At 48.4% G+C, this 20,831-nt stretch overlaps 1 protein-coding gene across 3 annotated transcripts in view; it reads right to left on the reverse strand.

Moving 5' to 3' along the window:
* The window catches only part of EVL (Enah/Vasp-like), a 164,335-nt gene that overhangs the window by 112,259 nt on the left and 31,245 nt on the right, over window positions 1-20,831 (reverse strand). For 2 of the 3 annotated variants that reach the window (XM_082649035.1, XM_082649032.1), the window contains exon 1: window positions 11,257-11,443. The exons of the other annotated variant lie outside the window; for it this stretch is intronic. In XM_082649035.1, coding sequence (XP_082505161.1) covers window positions 11,257-11,279 — 23 coding nt within the window. In that variant the 5' untranslated portion in view covers window positions 11,280-11,443. Of the gene's footprint in view, window positions 1-11,256; window positions 11,444-20,831 lie in introns of those variants that run through there. 3 annotated transcript variants of the gene reach the window in all.

Raw genomic sequence — 20,831 nt, forward strand, 5'->3', positions numbered from 1 at the left:
TACAACAAAGTGAATGACAGAAACATGGTTCTTGATTTTCCAATTGAGTGACTTCATTAAACTCCAAAAACATAAAACCTAGCAAAAACACAACTGAGAAAGAAAATTCAAGGAACATTTAAAAAAACTTTTCAGTTGTAACATGTCAGCTACAGAACTCAGAGATACATAAGACAAAATTTATTCATTCATGGAACAACTTTTTTTTTTTTTTTTTTGCGGTACGCAGGCCTCTCACTGTTGTGGCCTCTCCCATGGCAGAGCGCAGGCTCCGGACGTGCAGGCTCAGCGGCCATGGCTCACGGGCCCAGCCACTCCGCGGCATGCGGGATCTTCCCAGACCGGGGCACGAACCCGTGTCCCCTGCATCGGCAGGCGGACTCTCAACCACTGAGCCACCAGGGAAGCCCCCATGGAACAACTTTTAATTGTCCTTCAAACATCTAGTAGATGCCGTGTTAGGTACTAAGGCACTAAATGAACTTGGCAAATAACAACTGAAAAAAGAACTATGCGTTTTACTGTTAACAAAGCACTTTTGCGTATATAATCACACTTTTCCTCACAACAATATTTTACAGATAAGGCAAGTGAGACCCAAAAAGAATAAGTGATTTGCCCCAAATGACACAGCCAGTAAGAGCAGAAGCCTGAACTCACACCTAAACGAGACTTCAAATCACAGGCTCCATTTATTATCTTCTTCCATTTATGTATTTTGCTCTGAATATTCTCCTCTCCCCCCTCTTCTAATTCCCAGGCTCAGATTCTCCTTCCGCTACAGCAGCATTTTCCAGAGTTAAAACTAAAAATTAAGTGTTAGGCAATAAAAGTTCCTTCATCAAACACACATGGGAAACTCGGGGCAAAATTCCCACATATACACACACCCGCCGCTACAGGACTTCTCAGAGCCTTCATGCTACTCTCCAGGGCATGGGGTGTGCAATTTTCCTCAAACAGCTGACCACAGAACTTTGCTCCCCATGAAGCCCCTTGTACGACTAAGACAGCAGTCAAAAGCACAGGTCTCAGAGTCAGACGGCCCTGGGTTCAAATGCCAGCTCTGTGTGATGCTGGACAAGTTGTGAAACAGGTACGACAATAACAGCAGCTGTCTCAGGATTCCTATGAGGACGGCGGTACATGTGTTCATGCCTACAAAGGGCTTAGCAGGTTACAATGATCACAGTCAGGGCTCAATAAATGTGATATACTCACTTATCCAATGAAACATTATATAAAACAAATAGTGCCAGAATACCTCACAGACTCTGTTCTACAAAATTAGGGTCCGAATGATAAAAACAAGCATTGACGTTTTGGTTAGAAGACCTAGATCCAATTTCCAGCTTTACCAATTAAGCAGATGTGTGACTCTGAGGAAGTGACCTAACCTCTCTGAACCTTAGGTGCCTCTTAGATAAGATGGTAATAATAATGCCTAGCTCATAGGATTGTTGGGAAAATTAGAGATGATAACAAAAGTGCCTGGAATATGGCGGGTACACGTGCACAGGTGTTATCTTGTTTGCATCTGAATCCAGAAGAACCAGAAAAACTTCATTTAAATACGTAACGACTCTTTAAACTTCACATGCATTTTTACTAGCTCAAACCTTTTCTAAGTCCCTACAGCTTTGAAACCCTACCACCTGGCCCTTCCAGGCCTTCCTGCTGGTCTACTGCCCGGACAGACCCTGCCCGTGCACAGCAGGTCCTGCTCCCCAGACTCAGTACCTCTCTCAAAATCCCAATCATGCCTCCGTGCTCAGTAATGAACAGACGTCAGAGAGGCAGCAAATTGTCCTTTTTCCTGCCGTTTCCCCTTCTAGGGCCTAGAACAATGACTGGCATATGGCAGAGGGTTTTAAATAAGTCATAAAAATGAGCAAATAAAAAGTGCCGAGAAGCCAGGCTGCATCCAGCTCTGCTCAAGTGGGACAGATGGGATGAAGATGCATCAAACCCTGCTTCTGCCTTCAAGTATCCCTCAGTCTAGTCAGGAAAATCAGACTGAGAAACATTAAGTATTAGATTATGTGTTATACAGCTTGAGTGCTCTATGGGAGTTCAGTGAAAGGAGAACGTATTTGGGCGACAGAGGTCAGAAAAGGCTCCTGAAGGTAGCGTGTGCAGTCCTGGGTTTCGAAGGGTTTCATGGGAAGAAAACAACGGTTTTGACAGGAAAAGAGTAAAGGGATGAAGTTGGTGATTAAACAGTTAATTGCACTAGGGAATCTTAAGTAAAGAAAAAGGTATGGGCGAATCCTGTGAGTTAATGATCAGTCAAGAAAGCAGGTTTGCTTAACCACAAAACCGAACGGGCTTGCTTAGCAACAAAACCATGCAACAGAAGCATGAGACATGCCCCCCCAAAACACTAAAATAATGGTGGAATGAGGCCCACATGCTGCCCAGTGAGGCCAGGAAGTTAGTGAATCCTAGGACATGCTCCTCTACACACACGAAAAACAAAAATGTGAGGAAAAGGTGACATTACACTGAAACCTGAGACGGTTTACTGCATTTCAGTGTATGTTACCGCCGTTTTGCTCGTTTCCATGGCTCCGTGACAGTCCCAGTTCGCCAGTGTAGGGGCAAGAGAACTCCCCCACCCGCCGTGGAGGAGGAGCTGATGGTGGAGGCCTGACGTCTGCTTAAGAGTGAAGACGAAGGTGGTCTTCTCCCCCGCCCCACTTCTCCTTCGATTATAAACCGTAGCCCACTAAGTTCTGGGGGCGGCACTCCCTTGCCTGCCCGCTTGTATCTCTCACAAGCATCCTATACTTACTAATAAACTCTTTGCTTACCTGTCACTCTGCCTCTCGCTGAATTCTTGAAACGCGTTCTGTGGTTTCAGTTTAGAGACGGGGAAGCAAAGTGGCACGTGCAGATCTGTGACTAAATCCGTTTTTTGGAGCAGAGGGAAGATTCCTGGGAGTTAAGCTTTAAGAGAGAGGACGCAGTCAGGCCACAGACGGCTTCATTCGCAGAAGACAAAGGGGAGCTGCACTGGTGGTGGACAGAGTTCTATTGCAACTTGGTAAAGGGCCGTCCCCCCAATACTAGGACTTGTTCCCCGCATTGCCCACCTTTCTCTGAGGCAGGCTGTATTTAAGTTTTCAGTCAGGGCGGGGTGAGTTGATTCACACTTCGAATCACCACAGGAACCTGATTATCATAATGCCCCAACCAAGATCAGGAAAACAAACAGTTTTATCAACTGTAGCAAAACATATCTGCCTTCCTCTACCTTAGGAATCTCTAATGCCCTCAACTCTTCAGCAAGTTGGTGAATAAGGAAAATACACAGTCTTCACTCTGGCTTTGGAAGTGCTCCAGGGTTCATTCGACTATGAAAGCATCCTCTCTCCAGGAAAAGGAATTTCATCACTGAGTACAAACACTTCTTTAAATCATACAGTTTGCTTGATGTCCTGTTCATAAACGTATATCCAACCACATAGTTCTACCCATCTCCCCATCTGTCCTGAGAAGGCTCTATCTTGACTCAATACACAGCTTCTGATCCACGGCACACAGTGAAACAGGAAGGACAGAGCTTCTGAATACCCTGGAGGGAGCCCCGGAGGGACACCCACCTTCCTGCTCTGGGTTCTCTTTCCAATGACCCTGTGCTCCAGGGGCATAGGGGTGATCTCAGGGACGGAAGGGCTCCCCGTTTCCAGTTTTCTCCAGTGCCTCCACAAGTAAACGCAGGCTGCCTTTTCTCTCCTCCAGCCCTCGTGCTGAGGAAGACGGAGGCCAAGCTAGTCTCAAAGACGCACAGCGAGATCCGTCCTGGCGTCGGGCAGGCCCTGAAGTGGCTGACTGGAGTGAAAACAATCCCACTCACTTGTAACCGGGTTCAGGATGAACTTGAGAGCCACATGACCAGTTACCAAACCCAACAGACCACAAACCAGCAGGCCGTCAGTTCTAGACCCACTGTGTGTCTGTACGAGCCCCACACACTCAACACACCTGGGTTCAATCTGCCGCAGGAGGCGCCAGCTGAACTTGAAAGCACGTGTGACAGCACTTTTCATTATCCAGGGCTCCTGACTTTCCCACACTCCCGCATGGCCGTCATCTTGTTCTCTCTGAACCACATAAATTATTATTTGTATTTTCCAGGTGGACCAACTACATCCCAGTGAAGTTAAGTGGCGTATCTAAGGTAACACAGTATCATTAGAACCTAGGGCTTTCAGGTTCCCAAGTTCAGGTTCTCCCCACACACTCCAGCTAGGGAGGTGTGTCATCAGCGGAGCCTTGAAAAAAAAATGGACACCCCTGGACTCCACCTCTGAATACCTGGACTCGGTAGGTTTGAGGTGCGACCTGGGCACCTGTGTCAGGTTTCAGTGCACCCTCCCAGGAGGGAACCATTACGGGGGATCCCCCAGTTGAGGTCTCCAGTGGCTTCTCCTGAGGCCCAGCAGAGCTGCCCCAGGATGTACTACGCCACATCCACAACAGCGCCCGCTGGCTGGAATGGTGCTCTCCACAGAGGTCCCCCCCGTAATTCACTCTGCTTCCCCCCAAAGGAGGGCTCACACACCGAACCTGTCCAGTGCGGCCCATGTCAGTTCAACAGACATCTACTGCTCATGTCAGTCTCTGGAGATAAAGAGATACGACCCGGAGGAATACAGAACAATGAGGAACGGGCCACGGACTAACCAGGGAGGCACTGGGACAATGTTGACACTTGATGGTGGGCTCTGGCTATGTTATCATGATTAGGCAGAAAGCGGCAGCGTCCCAGTTATGTCAACTTCAGGGAACTTAATTAATCTCTCAGCCCAGTGAATCTGTGTGCCAACCAAGCCGAGATCCAGGCTCTCAGCTGATTAGTCACACCACAGTCAGTTCACTGTGTCATAAACATTTCAGCAGCAAACAGGATTATCTTCCACGGACTGACTGGTGGCATTCTGAGTCTGAATGCCAAGGAAACGGGGAGATCAGAGGTGCTCCCCACCCTTAAGAGTGTGCCAGGTCTCCTTCCTGGCTCCTGTGTAATTTCTAATCCAGGATGAGGGTCTGAATTAAATGCTCTGCTGCTTAAGGTAAATTAAAGGAATTAATTTATTGAGTATCTACTAAGTGCCAGGAACCCTGCCAGATGCTTTATATAAGTAATCTCATTTAATCAACACAGTAGCTCTGGGAGGTAAGTAATACCCCCATCTTACAGACAGGCAGACTAAACCACGAAGAACTTAGGTAACTTGTGCAAAGTAACAAGCCAGCACTGCAAAACATGCGTTTCCCACGAATACTTACATGTTCCCTAAAGGTGAAAAATGTGTGCCTCTGCAAAATAGTGACCTTCAGGGCAGAGAGAAGTGACCATCATGAGGAAAAGACAACCAGGTTGGGTTACTCTGAAAAGAGTGAGAAGAAGTCCCTTCTCCTCAGGTTTTACCAGCCAAAATATGGCTAAGAGCACACTGCCCCTGGCTCCCGGCTCCCTGGGCCTCAGCTCCTGCACTGCTGCCAACAGCCCTTCCCTTTATTTTCACCCACTCAAATCCTATGCTTCTCTAAGACTCGCTCCAAGAGACGGCCCGGCCCGGCCCGCAAGTCTCCCTAACTTCCACAACAGAAAAACCAGATCCTCCTCCCAGCCCAGGCACCTTATCCGGACCCCTGTGGAACTTCCCCTGGTTTTCCCTGGTTTCCTTTTGTCTTTGGCCACCCCCACGCCATGCTTTTGGTGTTGGTTCAGCACCTTCTCGGGGACAGTAATTCCCTGAGGGCAGGACCAAGGATGACACATATTTGCATTTTCTACTGATGTTCAGGAAGTGGTCTGTTGGATGAAGGGCTATCCTAATAGCAAAAAGGCCCTCTCACCTCCAAAAGGACACACCTGCACAGTTGGGAGACTCTTCTGCAACCATCCTAAGTAACTAGCAAGAGTTACACAGACCCAAGCTTGTGTCCTATTCTGGGGCTTATTCCTCTCGGTAATGAGTCCAGTTAAAATTCTTTCCTCTTAGTTCAGTTTTGCTTTGTTTTCTACATAAGAGACCAGAATGCTAAGCAAAGAGAAATGGGAGATGGAAACAAAAATTGTTTTATAAAGCAGCACCTGAACCGGTCAACTATGAACTGATTCCAAAATATAAAATGCAAACATTTATAGCAAAGTTTTATAATTCATACACTTCTTTCCTATATGTTATCCTCAAAATAGCCCTTTTCCTCTAAGAGAGGTAAAGAGAGATAAAGTGACTTCTGCAAGCTTTTAAATTTATATTGTATGAACTGCAGGAGAGTCTGGTTCCACAACACTGCTTCGCTTTGAGTGAAACTCAACAACTGTAACACTTAATAATGGAGAATAGACTGGTATTTTTAAATATACCTGCGTGGGCACCCTACAGCTAAAGTATCTGTTTCGCAAAATAAGTTTTGCTTGTGGCTAGACAAACACTCGGCGAAACTGTCAAGTCAATGAAACTTTCTGTCCTTCCCTCTCTGCTGCTCTACTTTTCTCTCCCTCAACCCTCCACCCTCCGCCCATGTACTCCAACCAGGTGCCCCTACCACCCCCTACTAAAGACCCACGTGGCTGTGCATACTAATAGCCCTGGGGGATCAGACAGCGTGACGGTAAGCTCCCCGCAGTTAGGGACTGTGACTTATTCAATTAAAGTTATTCTAATGCCCACAATATCAGTAGTGTAGACATTTAATAGTCAGACACTTACTAATCCCTCCTAGAGCTGACACTAGGCTAATAGTTGGTAGTGAGGTAAGATGACTAGATAATGCCTCCTGGCCTCCAAGAGCTCATACTTCAGTAGGGTAGAAGGATGTGAAAGAAACGGATTGTTACACAATTGCACTACAGTAAGTACTATTGATACATCGCTACATCACTAGAGCCCTGGGAGCTAGGAGGAGGGGTCAGTCTGTTCTACCCTTGGGGGCAGAATATTCCTCTTCTATTCCTCATCTTTTCCCACAGTCAGGGAGGTGAGCCAAGTGCCTGGAGCTACGACAGGCTCTGGGCCCAGAGGAGAGACTCAGAAAGGCTGTGCTGGCTGGAAGACACAAGGTCAATTCATAGGATGGCATTCTAGGCCCAGAGTATCAGAGAAAGAAGGACTGAACTGAAGTTGACCAGATCCCCATAACCGCTGGGTGACTTCAGGGAAATTACCTCACCCCTTTGAGCCTCTGTTCTCATTTCCTTCACTCACTTAACATTATTTATGGATTGGAGGTTTGGGGACAGTCCCATGTCTCTGAGCCTCTGTTTTCATTTTTATGTGGGTTAAAGTTACCAGGGGCAAAGCAGCTAGCAGTGTCTGGTACATAGTAGGTACTCAGTGATCAAGTTTCTGTACCTTTCCTTTCCCTGCCCAGCCCAGTTTCCATCTCCTGTTGATCTGAGATTTATTTCCTCACCACCGTGTGAAAGTCACTGTACCTAAATATCTGTTTCTTCAAGGGATTACAGGACCCTGGGAAACGAGAGGGACTAAGCTGGCTTGGGCTCTGGACACTCGAACGGGGTGGTGGGGCTCTCCTCGTGTGCGAACTTCAGGTCTTCCCTGATGCCACTTTTTTTTTTTTTTTCCAGTACGCGGGCCTCTCACTGTCGTGGCCTCTCCTGTTGCGGAGCACAGACTCCGGACGCGCAGGCTCAGCGGCCATGGCTCACGGGCCCAGCCGCTCCGCGGCATGTGGGATCTTCCCGGACCAGGGCACGAACCCGTGTCCCCTGCATCGACAGGCGGACTCTCAACCACTGCGCCACCGGGGAAACCCTCCAACTGTGGATTTTAAATACTGGAGTTGATATATCACATTCCTTCTGGAAATAAATCAGAATAAGTGGCAGGAGTTCTGAGAAACAGCGGTTTCTGATTTGGGTTCCATTCTCACTTGAGGGATTATGAAGCCGAAAATCACATTTCAAACTCTTTATTCCAGGGTCTGTAAGAGGATGCAGTCATTATTCTGGGTCTAGAGGTGGAGGAAAAACTACAGTATGCCACGAAGTTGTCTCCAGCAGGGCTCAGAGGATAGCCTCTGTGGTGTGCAGTTAACAGGTAAATGTTGACTTAAACTATCAGTTCAGCACACATCTCGCCTAAGAAGTTTTTTTTTTTTTAAAGCAAACACACAAATGCAGTGTGTCTCCCAGCACAGCCAGCTAGAAGAGCTGGCCTCGTGTTAGGACAAAACAGTCTTGCAGTCAGTGGAAGGTAGAAACCCTCTAACCAGCTGGAAAATGCCGGCCCGGTCTCTCAAGCTCTCGGGACCCTGCAGCGCTCCAGGCTTGCGCCCTGGGCCCCGGCACGTCACAACGATCAGCAGCCCATTCTAGAGTGAGGGCATCGCGGAGATCCCTCGTGAAATGTGCTCGCAGTTCTCTGGCACTCCTGCCATGGGGGTGTGCTGAGGACACTTCACATTTTTCTCAGGAGGTCAGATGTCAGCTTTCGACATGCTCTTCTGAACCAGCACACTCGGCGGGCACCATGGTACTATCCCAGGCCTGCGCCGAGCTAGCCAGAGAGCTTGCTTGCCTTTTCTTCCTTATTAAGTCCTCGTGAAAATGAACTGCGTCCGCCACTTACTAAGGCCTTACTGTGTGTCAAGCAGTTTTAGGCACTAAGGAGACAAAGTTAAAAAGACAGGATTGACAGACCACATTGGAACTCAGAGTCCAATAGGGAGTAACGGCAGGTAAACGTGTCTGTCAATCAGACTTCCTTTTAAAATGAACGTGGCCCTTGCGCTCTTGGAGTTGGGTGTGTGTACGGAGGGCTGTGTCCAGATAACCTGATGGAGACCCCCAGGGTCCTCTTCTCCCTTTATACTCATGTGGAAAGAGTGCTATAATTTATTAAGTAAGTTTATGTTATCTCATTTAATTCTAACAGTATTATACACTTTCTTGGCAAGAACAACTATCCCCATTTTCAGTTGAGAAAATTGAGACTTCAGAACGATGAAGAGGCTGGCCAAGCCCACAAAGGAGCACACGGCAGAACGAGGATTATAAAGCAAGTCCCCTGGTTCTCGTCCCAGTGTTCCCTTCCACCGCCGTCCCACGAGCGTGCCCCCCTCACGCCTGCACCCCCGCCTTGGCCCACCTGCCCGTACCTGAACTGCAGCTTCTGGCTCCTCCCTGTACCTCCCTCCTCGCCTCTGCCTCAGACTTCCCACCTCAACGACAACAACAACAACGTCTGCTTTCCCCAAGCCAGTGGTTCTCAAAGTCTGGTCCCCAGAACTGCAGCATCAGAAAACCTGGGAACTTATCGGACACACAGATCCTGACGCCCCATTCCAGACCTGCTAGATCTGAAACTCTGGGGGTGGGTTTTCATGAGCCCTCCGGGTGATTCTGCTGCGTGCTATAGCTTCAGGACCGACCTGACCTAAACTAAAAAGCTAAGCTAAGCTCCTCTCGAGTGCAGCGTTGCCCCACCACAATCACCTGGCCCCCATGTGCATAGGCCCCATGACTAAAGAAGAAAGCCACCTGGTCTGGCCCCCGTGCAGCCGTCATAAAATGCAATCATACTCAGCGAAATTCTTCAGGGCCAGCTTAGGCAGAAACTTGAAGGGTAACAGACTTCCCCACTTTCTCAGCTCAGCAGAGCAGTGGCCTTTAACTCAACCCCCTTCCACCTCATCAGACCCAGCTCTTGGCTCCGGGACTAGGTGCCACCACGGTGGGAGTGGGTTTGTTGATATGCATCCCTCCCCGCTGACTACAAAATGCAACGAAAGGCTCCAAGCTTGTTCGAGGCAGAAGCCAAGACTTACTCCATCTCAAACAAATGCTAGCAATAAAATCTGAGCCTCACCATCGTACTACTTTCTACGATGTACAAAGCTCTTCCGTAACTCTCACAAGGATCAGGAAAGCCAATTCTGAAACTCGGATTAGAACCCAAGACTCACGATTCATTCCCTAAGGACCTATCTACTGTTACATGCCAGGCATTAAATAAATTCTTGTTAGTTATCTAATGGAGCTATCCTAAAACTGTAAGTTCTGGTCACGGTGTCACCCCATGTCATCCGAGCACGTTGCCACGTGGAAAGAATGTTCTTTTCACAAACCCAGTCCATTAGAAATAATGCAGAGGCACGCTCTTAAACAAAGGGTAACTTCCTGGATCCAAAGCCCCAAGTTTATAGAAAGGGCGGGAACAACCTCCGTAGCCCTGCTTTTCCTTGTGGAAAGCTGATAATGCTCTCATCCTCTCCCTTGATTTTGATCAAAAGGTCTCTAGTTTCCTCTTACAAGTAATGAAAGCTGGTAATTCTACTATCATTTTCATGTCTATTGCAGCAACATTTGGAGGGAACGAAAAAGGCCTGTGGAGGTTCCCACACAATCACTTCTTCGCCCATCAATATGGTATTTTCGTTCAGTTCTAAAATACACAAAAATTCCATCTGAGAAATGAGCTGTCAGAGGTTAGAAACAGACACACTGTCTTCCGTACGCTCCGAAGAGGTGGAGACCTGCACAAGAACGAGCCGGTAACCCTCCCATCCCAGCTCCTTTATTTTCATTTCTTAGAGACTATCTCTTCTGGAGCACCCCCCGCCCCTACATTCATACCCAGGGAGGAGAGATGGAGGAAAGAGAAGGCATAAGATTCACAAAAGACTCAATCTGGAGCATTAATAATTACAGCAGCTGAAAAGCTGACGAAAGCAAAGAAGGACCCTGTTAACAAAACATCATGAGGGTACTTCCCAGAAAACCGCCCAGCCGCGAGATCACTATTCACAACGAGCAAAATCAGAGCCCAGATCAGATCTCGACTAAGCAGACAGACTTGCAGGACTTTCACCTTCACCGCTACAGTTAGCGTTTTTTAAAAGAGCAGTCAGGCTCCATGAGTCTGACAAAGGAAGAAAAACGAAAGGCAGCAAGAGACTCCTTCCGGATAAGCAGCTCCTGTCCTGTATTCCTGCCTCCACACCAGCAGCGGCACAGCTCACATGAGGCACAAGGTGGGGTCCTCGGCACATTCACACACGAGCAAACCAGTTACCCAGCTGCAGCTGTCCTGCAGTAAACAGCCTGGACCGGTACCACCTCCGCGCCTCCCGCCCCCGTGACCGGGAGAAACCCCGCCGCAGAAAAGAACCCTTCTTTTGTGAGAACGAGCCAGAGCCTAAGCTGTCATTACACAGCAAAAACCTAGCGAGAACAAAAACCCAGCGGCAGACTGATGTAGAAAACCCAGAACATACCTGAATTCTTCAAATGCAAACATGACCTAGTCAGAGACAATTTCCTTATACTGCCTGGTAGCCTTTCTGGTTCGGAGGACAACCGTTTAGTCAGTCAGATGGTGCAAAGTGCAGAAGAAAGAGGCGGGTTTGCACCCCCCGACCCCCCATATTCTGAAGTAGAAGGCTTTCTGCAGACGGGCCTGCAGCCTCCAGCCAGCCAGCTGCTGACGAGCAGCAGCTGACAGGCAGGCAGCTAGAGGACCACGTGATCATTCCAGCAAGTCTGATTAACGCAGCGAACGCTGAGGCTCCACGCTGGGAGCTGGGTCAGTCCCGGGCAAGAAGTGGAACCCCAGGCACGCCTGGGATCCTGGGGAAATCACACAACACACGCCCCCCCAGCAAGAACCATACGGGGGATGGGGTGGGGGGCAAGAGTGTAAAGGCACCAGAGCGCGATCTGTTCCCCCGCGCTGCTGGGTCACCTCCCCACGGCCGCCGCTGTGCTCAGGGTCAGGTACGATGACCACCGTGGGCAGCGAACGCAGAGGAGACTGATACCGGGCTGCGTGCTACCGGAAATTCTTCAGAATTCTGTATTTTACCCTTCTACTCTCAAACATTATTTTAGCACAAATGCACAAGCTGCTCTGGAATGACAGAATTCACATTTTATGCCCGGCACTTTACCACGAACATCACCCTGTAAGTCAACCAGGATGCGTGACCTCATTTATCTGATTATTCATTTATTGAGTACCTAATATGTACCAGCCTCCAATTCCTTGAAGTACAAAAACTGCTGTAATAATTTCAGAACAGAAGTTAAGAAAAAGGAAACGAGACGTCAGCCAAAAAAAGAGGAATGTTTCCCCGCTTGTAAAGCCCGAGCTGGCCAGATTTGGCAAGTGAGCTGAGGTTGTGCTCTGAAAGTTGCCATTAAGGAGAACCGTAGCATCTGGATTGCAAATCTTTATAAAATAAGGCAGGCAGATCTCAAATAAAAACCGGCGAGTCACTCTTGACTTCTCTGCTCTCCCTCACACCGGTCACTGACTCTGATTCTACCTCAGGAAGGTTTCTTTGAATCTGACCCTGCCCCACTCCCAGACCCACTGCCTCGGCTCTCGCCTTCAGCATTTCCCTCGTAGTCTCCTGCATTAGTAACTGGTCTTCCTTGTTCCGTCCCTTCTCTAACAATCTACCAGAACAACTGTTCTCAGTCTGACTTTGATGTCCGCCTATTTCAACCCTTAGTTCCTCGGTGGTCACGGGATTGAGTAAAAATGTCTCAGCGCAACACACAAAGTCTTATTTCTCCAACTTTCTTCCATTAAAACTTTTCACAGCCCCCAAAATTCAGCTAGACACTCTCAGTTCCCAAAATAAGGCAGGCCCTCTGTCCTCTGGTCCCCAGGCCAACTAGCCCAGATTATTTCTTGCTCCCCACATGGGCTGCACCCTTCCACGTGGCCCCCATTGTTCCCTGGGCTGCTCCGTCCCCAGGGGCCTGACCCATCCGCAGGATGGTCAGCTGCTCTCTCTGCTGTCAACTGCGCTGCATTACAGCACCCTGCCCACCCCACATCTATGAGGCCCTTGAGGGAGGTCTGTGTGAAGTTAATGTCTGTATTCCCAGGGCCCGGTAGAGAGCTTGACAGGGAGGAGTTAGTAAAGGTTTGCTGAGCGAACCTCCGCAGCTTTCTATCAGGGAGAAAAAGCAAGCTAGGGCATGTGTGTATTCACACAAAGGTGCTCAGGATGAAGGAGCTCCTCTTTAAAGTAATGAAGTGATGACGGCCAACTGAGGCGACTGACTGGTGAGCAGGATACTCTGGGGAGTCCTCTGTCCCTCAAACCACACAGCAGTCGTCAACTACGCCGGCCCAGATGCCTTCCACAGTATTCCTGACAGCCTCTGCCGAGACCCTCTAGGGGTGGCAGCTTCCTGGCCGCACTGTGATAGATCAGAAAACGCAGGAGAGGCAGAGTCACTAAATAACCCAAGTTTAAGTCCCAGACCTGCCACCTGCTAACTCTGTGATCACCGGCAGCCTGAGACTCCCTGTATGTAAAACGGGAAGAATGCGGATCCTGCCCAGGCCTCTGTCACAGGATGGGGGCAGGGACCCGACAAGGCAGGACTTGTGAAAGTTCTTTACAGGCACGTAGAGTTACAGAGATGTTCTTCACTGTCTTCGTTACTTCACAAGGTGGTCTCTCGCTGACAGCGCTGGGACGGCTCTTCTCTATGTGAGGCCACCCTGGCACTGAAGTTCTGTCTGTTCACAGGAGCTCATTTAATTTTTTTCCCAGGGGGAAGAGGGGCAAGGTATTTCTGTCCTGTGATTCTCAGGACAGGAATACAAGATAAATGGATATGCAGACAAAATCACTGTCCTAAGTCCTTTAAAAAAAAAAAGCAGTAGAGTTTATCCAAGTCTTAGGAAGAACAATTTACCCATACCAAATAAAATGATATGATGTTTTAATTTATTAAACTACCTGGTTAGAGTCACAGATGGATAGGGGTAGGGGCAAGCTTCTCGAGGGAAAGGAGACACCAGACCGAGCACCCACTGCCCATCCTTCCCACCCTTGAGGGCGGGGGTAGTAAACAGCAGACACCCCACAATGACTCGACGGATCTGTTGGTTGGTCTAATAAAGGTCAAAACCTACATTCCCGGTACTCTTTGCAAGGCATGGGGGGGGGGGGTAGCAAGGGCCTTAACCCCCAGAGACTGGGCACGGTGAGAACTGCCAGATGTGCTCTACCATGGCCGCCAGGAAGGTCCAGCGTGGTGATGAGGCCTGGTGGGTTAGAGAACCTCTGGACTTCACGCCTGGTTTCCACCGGCGACTCAAGAATCTCCTCTTGGAGAGCTGGTTATACCTTTCAGGGCAATTCTTTTAAGGTCCTAGTAGAGTTGATAGAAATGGTGAAAAATCGCCAAATCCTAGCACCAACTGTATTTGAGACATAATTTTATGAGATTCCCCAATCTACTAATAAGAGAACAGAGGCCACAGTGGTTAAGTAACTTGCCCAAGATCATATGGCTATGAAGTGGCAGAGCAATGACTTGCACCCGGGTAGGTTTATTTATTTGGCTGTGCCGGGTCTTAGTTGCGGCATGAGAGATTTTTAGTTGTGGCATGCATGCAGGATCTAGTTCCCTGACCAGGGATCAAACCCAGGTCCCCTACATAGGGAGCGTGGAGTCTTAACCACGTGACCACCAGGGAAGTCCCGCCTGCACCTGGTTAGGTTTAATGCCAAAGTTTTTAACCCCTGTGCCTGCTTGGGGTTCCAACGCCACAGACCCAACTGCCTCAGGCTACCTCCCTAAGAGGACTTATTCCACAGACTGTCAGGCAGCCGTGGCCCTGAGACAGGGCTGGGACATGGCAAACCTTTGAGGTTCCTTCATCCAGCTGGCCCTGGCTAATCCCCAGATTTCACAGCCAGACAAGAGACCGCTAGGGCTGAAAAGGTGGTTCAGCTGCCCCAGGAAGTAGGAAAACCTGAGTTGACATGGCCTTCGGACCAGATTGGGAAGGAGTGTGCTTCAGAGGCTGGGCAATCGCACCTGGCCACTTGATAACTAATAACACCACAGTGTCAGGAACAGGGACTCCTGGCCACTCCACTCCCCTCTAAGTGGCACTTCTGTGACCATACAGTGCTTTAAAAAAGAGTGATCCCAGGCCATCCACCAGTGACAAAGCATGCTCCTACTCTGTGACTTACGCTCCCTTTGTAACACGAAGGAACAACCAGACAGTAATTTTTTAGGCTTTTGTTTTTTTAAATGCCACTTACTTGGAACATGAAACTGATATGAACACAAAACTGATAAAAATGGAAGAGCCCCAGACTACCTGCTACCGGGCTTTCCCCTCCCTCCACCAGGGTCAGAACCAGAGTCAGCCTGGCAACACCAGGTCTAGATGACCTGGCAGCCCCATCAGCACTGACCTTTTGAGGCCTCTCCGAGCTACACGTCATCACGCTCACCCTTGTCACTCTGGACTCACTTCCTCTTCCCGGTCTCATCCTATGAACAGAAGCCTCCTGACTGGGCCCGGCTGTCCCATCAGGTCCCACTACTGACCTGCTGCCTGTACTGGCCGTGCAGGCTGCCCGAGGCTTCCGCAGAAAAACAGGCGTGGGGATAACGGAGCAGAAGCACGGTGGGTGACAGGAGGTGTTCCCAAACCTGGGACAATCTTGGAAAGCCACATGAGAAGGATGTTTGAAACCGGTGTCCTTCCTTAGCTTAAGGTGCACACGCTCAGCTTGCCGCAACATGGCTTTCCACGTGAGATGGTCAATTTCCCAAGGAAGTGGAGTCATGATTTAATTGTTGGCGCTGAATCCTCATCCAGCTCCTTTAGAGACTGACAGTCTATGAGTTCCAGGCCCTGAGGTCCCATGGGTTTGAGGCATCACAACCAGTGTTTCCTCTGCCACTTTTTTTTTTTTTTTTTTTTTTGCAGTACGCGGGCCTCTCACTGTTGTGGCCTCTCCCGTTGCGGAGCACAGGCTCCGGATGCGCAGGCTCAGTGGCCATGGCTCACGGGCCCAGCTGCTCTGCGGCATGTGGGATCTTCCCAGACCGGGGCACGAACCCGTGTCCCCTGCATCGGCAGGCAGACTCTCAACCACTGTGCCACCAGGGAAGCCCCTCTGCCACTTTTTTAGGTTAGGTTTTTAGGTTTGCACAGCCATGATGTATGTGCAACAAAACAAGGACTGGGCATCTGAGCAGAGACTAGCATTCCCATCACATGAGCAGGAACGCTCTGACATGCACGGGCCCGTACACTTGCGGCTGTGCTGCATACAGACCAAGCGGGAGGGAACATAAAGGGAAACCAGCTACAGACAAGACTGAAAATCCGACTCTGTCCTCACGGCCTGGCCGCAGATGTTCCACTGAGCAGGGGGATGAGCCTAACAAGAGACACTCGAGAGTGTGCTCAGTGGCCTTCCTGGTCGCACCCCAGCTCCTGATCACCCTGCCATCTGACCCCTTCCGGCACAGTCACCCACCCCAGAACCTCCCAGGGAAAACCCACAACTCCTCCTCACTGCAGAATGGAGTCTCGGCACCCCAGCCGGGCCTTCCCGCCTCCACCCACTTCCCACCCTGCCAACCCGGGACCCGGACGTGGGGGTCTCCCCGCCTCCTCTCCACAGAGGTTATGGAGACTGGGGTTCTGAACCCAGTGCTACTACCTGCCTGAGAAGCCTCGGGAAAACTCGCTCCCATCTAAGCCTCAGTCTCTAATCTCAGAACGGGGATGACAGCGTGCGTGTGGGATGCTGGGGAGAGGAAGTGCTGGCACACGTTAACCGCACGCCACGGTGGCTAATATTACCGCATGTTGCAAAATCCCATTGAGCGCCCTCCTGACCAAAGCCAGCCGACAATAAGCTCTAAAACTCAGCAATTCCTGTGACAATCAACAGCTATTATTTTAAAAATCTCACATACTGTACAAAAGTCTTGTACTGAGGAGTAATCTCTGTCCATCACGTGTCTTAGGCCTCTGACCAGGTGAGAGTCACTGGGGACAGTGTCTAAGGGGGCTGGTGACAGGAGACCTGAGGGGTTTAGCCCCTCACAACCTCCATCAGAAATGTATGGACAGGGCCTTCCCTGGCGGTCCAGTGCTTAAGACTCCGCGCTCCAAATGCAGGGGGCCCAGGTTCGATCCCTGGTTGGGGAACTAGATCCCGCATGCATGCTGCAACTGAAGACCCCGCACGCCACAACTAAGACCCGGTGCGGCCAAATAAATAAATAAATATTAAAAAAAGAGAAATGTACAGACATTCCAGGTGAAACAACATGCTTGCTATGCAAATACAGCGTCAAGAGAAACCCGCCACGATATGGAACCACCGGCTCTGAACTCTCCTATTTTGAATCGGTGGGGAGCCCACTAGCAGTGACCTTTGTTTTCAGTCCTTTCTAAGCCTTCACAAGGCAGAGCACAATCTTAGGCATAGATTTCTTTGTCAGAGATGTGCTGAATGCACTGAACGTGCTTTTATTCCAGTTGAATTAACCTTTCAAAAATTTAAAACTACACAAAACCCTCACCTCGTTGAAAGCACAGGGAAGGTGTGAGTCCTGCTCCAGTAACTCCTCCCCCCAAACTACATGTCACCTGAACTATTTAACTTCAAAACAAAAGTTTTAAAGACATCCCTTGCCTCCATGTTGAGAATTCTATTTAAAGTAAAAGCTATCTTTGGAGCAATGTCTATTTAGGTCTTCTGCCCATTTTTGGATTGGGTTGTTGGTTTTTTTGTTATTGAGCTGCATGAGCTGCTTGTAAATTTTGGAGATTAATCCTTTGTCAGTTGCTTCATTTGCAAATCTTTTCTCCCATTCTGAGGGTTGTCTGTTGGTCTTGTTTATGATTTCCTTTGCTGGGCAAAAGCTTTTAAGTCTCATTCGGTCCCATTTGTTTATTTTTGTTTTTATTTCCATTTCTCTAGGAGTAGGGTCAAAAAGGATCTAGACATTTCTCCAAAGAAGATATACAGACTGCCAACAAACACATGAAAGAATGCTCAACATCATTAATCATTAGAGAAATGCAAATCAAAGCTACAATGAGATATCACCTCACTCCAGTCAGAATGGCCATCATCAAAAAATCTAGAAACAATAAATGCTGGAGAGGGTGTGGAGAAAAGGGAACACTCTTGCACTGTTGGTGGGAATGTGAATTGGTACAGCCACTATGGAAAACAGTATGGAGGTTCCTTAAAAAACTACAAATAGAAAGACCATACGACCCAGCAATCCCACTACTGGGCATATAACCTGAGAAAACCATAATTCAAAAAGAGTCATGTACCAAAATGTTCATTGCAGCTCTATTTACAATAGCCAGGACATGGGAGCAACCTAAGTGTCCAGTAAGAGATGAATGGATAAAGAAGATGCGGTACATACATACAATGGAATATTACTCAGCCATAAAAAGAAATGAAATTGAGCTATTTGTGGTGAGGTGGATGGACCTAGAGTCTGTCATACAGAGTAAAGTAAGTCAGAAAGAGAAAAACAAATACTGTACGCTAACACATATATATGGAATCTAAGGAAAAAAAAAAAAAGGTCATGAAGAACCTAGGGGTAAGGCAGGAATAAAGACACAGACCTACTAGAGAATGGACTTGAGGATATGGGGAGGGGGAAGGGTAAGCTGTGACAAAGCGAGAGAGTGGCATGGACATATACACACTACCAAATGTACAACAGATAGCTAGTAGGAAGCAGCCGCATGGCACAGGGAGATCAGCTCGGTGCTTTGTGACCACCTAGAGGGATGGGCTAGGGAGGGTGGGAGGGAGGGAAACATAAGAGTGAAGAGATATGGGAACATATGTGTATGTATAACTGATTCACTTTGTTATAAAGCAGAAACTAACACACCATTGTAAAGCAATTATACTGCAATAAAGATGTTAAAAAAATAAAATAAAGTAAAAGCTATCCAAAAAAATCATTCCACGATTAAGCAAACACAATCACAATCCATTTTTCAGTCTCCCACTGTTCAGAAGTAGGAGTTTACTGGTAATTACTTCTTCATTCCTGTCTACATCAATCCCTCTCACCCAATAAGCACTCTCTAGGTATCTGTACCAGGTTATTGAAAACTATCCTTGCATTCCCTCAACAAATTTCTGTGTGAAAAGCTAAAGCCTTCAGTTTCATATTCTAATGAAGGAAGTAAGATAATAAATAAGAAAAAGATGGTAAAATAGGGCAAAGTACCAGAGTGATGGGGGAGGAGCTACTGAACTTAAAAGAGGTAACAGGAAAGGCCCCTCTCAGGTAGGGATATTTAAGCTGAGATGTGAACGACAAGTAGGGACAGTTGTGCAAATACCAGGGGAAGATCAGTGTGGGCAGACAACATAGCTGGTACAGAGGCCCGAGGGAGGAGGAAACTAGCTTGGCTTCTGCCCTTCCACAAGTGTGCCTGGAACGGAGAAGGAGCGAGTAGAGGGCGATGGAGACAGAGGGGAAAGCAGGGCTTTATCAGCAGGGCAGCTGCTGAAGAGCTTTAAGCAATGGAGTACCATGACCTGATTTTCATTTTTAGAAGGAAATGGAAGTGGGAGAAGCTGCTGCAGCTGTGCAGGTGAGAGATGGTGGGCTGTGGACTCCAGGGGCAGCAGCAGATGAGAGACAAGTTGATGGGTTGGGGGCAGGTTTCAGAGAGTCTTTTTCACAACTCAGTTGTTTCACGTTGTGTTTCATGAAACAGGGCAAAGACTGAAAATATTTCAACAGAAATACTAAGACACTGGACTTCCCTGGCAGTCCAGTGGCTAAGACTTCCACTGCAGGGGGTGCAGGTTCGATCCCTGGTCGGGGAACTGAGATCCTGCATGCCAAAGAAAAAAGAAAAATACTAAGACACCACCAGGGCCATGAGCCAAAGGGAGTGGGAGCCCCACAAGAGGAGGTCCTGCCTCGTCTTTCCCGTTCTACCCCAGGGCCTGGAACACAGGACTAGTCAATCAATATCTGCTGAATTAACGAATCAGCAGTTTGTAGATTTAGGGAAGATTTCATAAAAAGATGAAATTGGGTTAAGTCAGCAGTCCTCTTTCCAGTGCAAGCATCAAATAAAAGGGCAGATTATCCTTTTGAATGAACAAGTGCAGCTGCTCCGATGTCACCCAGAGAGACAGAAATTTGCCGAGAGAGTCTTACCAGGAATAGAGGGAGAATCAAGATATAAAAGCACGTAAAGCAAATTCCTACATTCATTCGAGAACTGTTTCCTGGGCACCTGCTGTGTGTCCAGCAACGCTCTATCCCTGAGAGGGGAGGGAGGGTGAAGGAAGATTCAGACACATCTCAGGTCTCTCCAACAGTCAGGAACAGAGCACACAGACGAACAAAACTACAGGATGAGAGTCAGGACTGGTAAGTCAGTGTGCAAGGGGTCTGGAGCCGTGATGTAGGATTTTATAGTTGGTTTTTTTTGAAAAATTTTTTTTAATACAGCAGGTTCTTATTAGTTATCCATTTAATACATATTAGTGTATATGTGTCAATCCCAACCTCCCAATTCATCACCCCCCCCAACCCCCCGCCACCGCTGATTCCCCCCTTGGTGTCTATACGTTTGTTCTCTACGTCTGTGTCTCTATTTCTCCCCTGCAAATCAGTTCAACTATACCATTTTTCTAGGTTCCACATGTATGCGTTAATATACATTTGTTTTTCTCTTTCTGACTTACTTCACTCTGTATGACAGTCTCTAGGTCCATCCACGTCTCTACAAATGACCCAATTTCGTTCCTTTCTATGGCTGAGTAATATTCCATTGTACCTACGTACCACATCTTCTTCATCCATTTGTCTGTCGATGGGCATTTAGGTTGCTTCAGTTTTTCCCTACTTCAGCTCACTGTTCTTATCAAGACCCTCTTGAACCCTGGTTCCCTCGTGCAGCTGCTGATGAGCTTGGAGTGTGAAGGGCTGCGCTGTGGTCCCAGCTCCACTCGACACCAGCTGAGTGCCCTGCGGCAAGGGCACTTTACCG

This window comes from Grampus griseus, assembly GCF_964374135.1.
Source record: "Grampus griseus genome assembly, chromosome: 2".
NCBI classification, from domain to species: Eukaryota; Metazoa; Chordata; class Mammalia; order Artiodactyla; family Delphinidae; genus Grampus; species Grampus griseus.